The 4,949-nt window shown below is 35.4% G+C and overlaps 2 protein-coding genes across 2 annotated transcripts; both read right to left on the bottom strand.

Annotated features, from left to right (window-relative positions):
- Positions 1–48: 48 nt before the first annotated feature.
- Positions 49–1,354, bottom strand: LOC139881801 (uncharacterized; the record flags this gene model as incomplete). Its single annotated transcript, XM_071866210.1, has 3 exons — positions 1,269–1,354; positions 536–1,181; positions 49–99 (listed from the first exon to the last, which is right to left on the bottom strand). Coding segments are annotated over exons 1-3 (783 nt in total), but the record flags the coding sequence as incomplete, so codon positions are not given.
- A 102-nt stretch (positions 1,355–1,456) lies between these two features.
- On the bottom strand, positions 1,457–2,836 carry LOC139881792 (uncharacterized). The gene is made up of 3 exons (XM_071866201.1): positions 2,213–2,836; positions 2,050–2,133; positions 1,457–1,933 (listed from the first exon to the last, which is right to left on the bottom strand). The coding sequence occupies exons 1-3, from the start codon at positions 2,834–2,836 to the stop codon at positions 1,457–1,459; spliced, it is 1,185 nt and encodes a 394-aa protein (XP_071722302.1).
- Positions 2,837–4,949: the final 2,113 nt, after the last annotated feature.

Raw genomic sequence — 4,949 nt, forward strand, 5'->3', positions numbered from 1 at the left:
AAACGTCAGTCTACTTGCACAAAATAGCATGTTTGTTAAGCTACTCACTCCAATGGCAAACGGCTGATTAACGAAATGCGTAAAGAGATCATATTCAATCTTCATTCACCAAACAAACAACCATTACAATTAACATGAGTATTAATGTGACAAATGATTTTCACACGTGATGGACAATATTCAATGAATCAAAATTAAGTAGGTACGTAATTCATTTTTCCTTTTCAAGTGTGCAGTGCAGGCCAATTTATAATCTTAGATTTTAATATGATACGGAGCTATATAGCTAGGTTGTCTTTGTAATCTACCAAGAAATTATGATGCTCTCAATCTCTTCATTTCTCTCCATAGTATGACATGACTCACTCTTGATACAATCAGTATTGTTCTGATCAGTTTTAATTATATATCATAAAAAAAAAAAAGTGTTGAAAATAATTTTGTACAGATTACATATATTATGGATGTCCATTTTTTTTATAGTAAATAGGAAACTTCATTAAAAAACAATGCCTTGAAGGACAAAATCCATTACAATAGGAGGCACAGAAGCCTCATTAAAACGCTTAGAAACGCAATTAAATTGTAAATGAGCAATACTATCCGCTACTTTATTAGCATTACGTTTAACAAAGTTATAAGACACTGAGTTAAAGGATGAAGCCAAGGTCTTGATTTCATCAATAAGAACGCCAGAGCTAGTATAGCTTCTTCCAGTATAATTAAAACTGAATTGCTGAATTTGATCTCCTTCTAACAGAATTTGATCAAAGCCCAGTCTGGTAGCAAGCTGAATTGCTTTCCTTGCAGCACAAGTTTCGACATGGAAAGCATCTTCAATGTAATCCAAACGTCCCCATTCTGTTTCAATGACAGAACCTTGACTATTCCGAGCCATTACACCATAACAGTTTGTGTTTGCACCATAAACAAATGAAGCATCAAAGTTTATTTTTACAACAGATGGACTTGGAGGACACCATTTAACAGCAGAAGTGTTAGGAGATGAAACAGGACGAACTGCTATTAAATCTAGCCACAAGAGATTATCACGCCATTGTTGAATACCATTCATGCTAGAAACAGGTCTTTCACACACAGATTCAAAGACAACCTTATTTCTATTCATCCAAATCCAATATGCAGCAAGAACAAAAATTATCAGCAAGTCATCTTTTAGGCTAGAAAAGACATTATTCAACTAAGCAAATAAATTTCCAGATACGTCTGCCTGAACATCAGTGAACTGTAAAAGTGACCATAGTTGCCGAGACCATATACAATCACGAAACAGGTGCAAAATCGATTCATCTCGCATACCACAAACCGAACAAACTGGATCAATATAAGTCATACCTCTCCTATGAAGATTGTCAGTGGTTACAAGAATTCCTTTACAAAGCTTCCAGCAGAAAGATTTGACATTAGGAGGAAGTTTAATGGACCAAAGCTTATTTCAATGAAGAAACAAACTGATAATTGGAGACAAATTCTTCCTTAGCATCAAAACATCCTTCGCCACATAGTAACCAGATTGCACGGTATATTTGCCATCCAATGTTCCCATCCAGATAAACCGATCAGCTGGTAAAGGCAAGGACAATGGTGTTGCAAGGATTGCTGCTACCTGAGAGGGAGAAAACATAGAATTAAGAAGTTCCCGTTTCCAAACACCTTCATGAGAGTTAACGAGTGAGGCAACAGTTAAATGAACATCATGGAAATCAGTAATAGGCTGGATTTGATAATTATCAAGATTCGCCACCGATTTATCATTATAAATCTCAATATTAGCTCCATTCCCAACTCTCCACCGTCCTCCTTTAAGCAAAATCTCCCTTGCATCCAAAAAAGCTCTCCATAATGCTGATGGATTAGAAACCAAAGAAGCTTTCTTAAATGAAGTGATCCGAAAGTACTTCCCTTTTAAAACCTTAACCATCAAAGAATTTTGATCATCAAAGAAACGCCAAGCTTATTTTGCAAGCAAAGCTAGATTATGAGCTTCTAGCATTTTGAAACCAAGTCCACCAGAATTCTTTTTTTTACATAGTCCTCTCCAAGCAACCCAATGGGTTTTCCTAGCTCCATTATCAGAATCCCATAAGAACTTTGAGCAGTACATCTCCAAATCTTCACAAAAACCAGCCGGCAATCAGAATAGACTCATGACATAAGTCGGTATAGATTGTAAAACTGATTTAATTAAAACCTCTTTCCCACTTGCTGATAAAAGTCTTCCTTTCCATCCCTCTAATTTACTTTGTATCCTATCTCGCAAATACTCAAAAGAAGCTTTTCTATTTCTTCCCAAGAGAATAGGCATTCCCAGATAATTAGAGTCCGTTAAGCATTTATCAGTACCTAACACCTGCTGCAATTCCAACTTCAAGGAATCCAAAACATTACTACTGAAATAGACACTAGATTTGTTGAAATTCACTTCTTGTCCTGCCGCCAATTGATAAGAGTGAAGAATGTCCAGAAACTCAACACAATCTGATCTTGAAGCATGAATAAAAGCTAGTCTGTCATCAGCAAAAAGCAAGTGAGAGACTCGTATTCCTGAAGGTGAAGCATTCACTCCCCGAATCAAATCCCTGTTGACTTTATCTTCAATGAGGCTAGTGAGAGGATCGCCTTGTCGAAGTCCTCTAGAAGGAAAAAAGATTTCCTGTTCCACTCCATTAACCAATATCGAATAAGACAGTGATGTAATGCATTTCGTGAGCGGCCGAACAATATACATTGGAAAACCCAATTGGATCAAACACTTCTCAATAAAAGGCCATTCAAATTTGTCATAAGCCTTTTTTATATCTAGCTTGACTGCCATATACCCCTGCTTCCCTCCTCTTTTCAAATGCATCAAATGAACGAGTTCAAAAGCAACATAAATGTTATCCAGAATAGAACGTCCCGAAATGAATCCGCTTTGATTTTCCCATATGATTGATGGCAGCCAAACACGAAGTCGATTAATTAGACATTTGGCCACTATCTTATACATAACATTGCACAATCCTATGGGTCGAAAATCAGAAAGTAAATCCGGATTCTTTACCTTTGGGATGAGGACTAAATGTGTATGATTTTTACGTATTTTAGAAGTGAATTTTTTTAGAGTATATTAGTAGTGCTTTGAGCCCTATACATAATGGCTATTATATACATGAAAAATAATAGAGAAACATGACTGAACTTTCTCCTCAAGTTACCTTCTAGTGTCTTTTATTTTATACTTTATATTTAGTTTATTTACAACATAATGTTCTCAGTTTCAATATTTTTTATTTTTATTTTACTGAGAAGATATACATGTATATCCTGGGTGATTCCTAGCTAGTTTCCTGTCTGCATTTTATTTTGAGTACTATATACTGTTCCAAAGTTACAATTGAATTTTCCCAGAATTAATATAATGGAATTGACTGACAAAAACGAGACTTCCTGTAATCTTAATTCGTCACAATCTACGAAAATTTCTGCAGTCTGTTAATTCCTTTCTATATATATATATATATGATCAATGCATCAAAATATATTAAATCTAAAATATTCTGATTTATTTAGATAATGTTTGCATGCATTAGGAAATTTTATTTATATTCACTGGAATGCAATGAATCCGAGTCTTCTTCAGAGTCTGCCTAGCTACATTAATATTGAACACCATGCATGAATCTGCGAACGTAAATGACGAGTGTGAGTGACTGTTTTATGCACTAAACAAAAATCATGATCATATCTTTCATGTCGATTTGATTCTAACTTAAATCTAAGCTAAACGTAGGTATCTAAGGTGTTTGGGATTTAAAAATTAATTTGGGTGAACGGAATTCTAAGGTTTCTCTCACTACCAATACAACCGGCTTTCGAAACTGTAAAAGAGATGAAAATGGAGATCTTAAAATTACTTCATACCATTCTTGATTTTTTTTTGAAGAAAACAATTACAATAAGCCTTTATATAGGCGTCCGAAAGTTTTAACCTAACTGACATGGAATTAAAATGCAATTACAAGCTGGGTTTTACAGAAATCGGAAACTAAAAATCAGTAAAATGAAAAACTGGAAATGGTTTACTTTTTGTACGATCTCTTCCTCTCTTGACTTCAGCTTGTATTTTCACGTTAGATTAATCCACAATGCGTTTTTTAGTAGGTAACACTGTAAAACTGTAAAAAAAATTACAATCTGGACTTCGTCTTCTTCAACTCGACAAAGACACCATTTTTGTTGACTTTTTTTCTTGACTTCCATTTCGAGCTTGATCAAGACTGCTGCAACATCTGAACTCCTTCGACATACTACTAACAACTTAACTGAACCTTAACTTTGCTAAAAACAACTTTCTAATTTGAATTTCATCATAAACTTGACGAACAAGATAAACAGAGTACAAACCCACTAATGCCATCTTCACCATTGCTCTAGAACTTCAGTTTAAACATTCAGATACCTTCAGTGACTTGCCCTTAACGATTCTGAATCAATGAATTCGACTGCAATGACCCATAATGAAAACGCCCAATTCCAATTCCTCAGTATGCAACTCGATCACACATTGTAGATTCCAGTCCATGTCAGACCAAATTAAGCTTGCAAACTACTTCATAACAACTAAATGAAACTACCCATAACATCAATTTAACTAATCTTATTCATTACTGCAGAAATTGAAATTCGGATATGAACAGTAAGATAGAACCATAACTAAATTGGGGCTTTTCGAATGGCTGATTTGCGAAGCAATTGGAGGATATGTCGTTGTTCCTGACACTTCCCTGAGTCTGTTCTGAGGTCGCCTGACCTTCGCAAATTCGTCGTCCGGCCGGTGGAACGCCGTCTTTGTTTTCTTCTATCGGACCCCCAAGGTTTGCAGCAGATACACCAAGGTCCTTGATGTTTTGACGATGTACATTTCCGTCCTTTCTACAGAATTCCTT

The sequence above is a fragment of the Rutidosis leptorrhynchoides genome, unplaced genomic scaffold, assembly GCF_046630445.1.
Source record: "Rutidosis leptorrhynchoides isolate AG116_Rl617_1_P2 unplaced genomic scaffold, CSIRO_AGI_Rlap_v1 contig196, whole genome shotgun sequence".
NCBI lineage: Eukaryota > Viridiplantae > Streptophyta > Magnoliopsida > Asterales > Asteraceae > Rutidosis > Rutidosis leptorrhynchoides.

What these genes read in the sequence shown, in the direction of transcription:
- LOC139881792 (XM_071866201.1), bottom strand. Translation starts at nt 2,836, where the DNA reads ATGGCAGTCAAGCTAGATATAAAAAAGGCTTATGACAAATTTGAATGG. An exon ending in TATCAGCAAGTGGGAAAGAG is followed by an intron (nt 2,134 to 2,212) that starts GTTTTAATTAAA and finishes GTTTTTGTGAAG; the next exon opens with ATTTGGAGATGTACTGCTCA. An exon ending in GGTTGCTTGGAGAGGACTAT is followed by an intron (nt 1,934 to 2,049) that starts GTAAAAAAAAGA and finishes TTGATGGTTAAG; the next exon opens with GTTTTAAAAGGGAAGTACTT.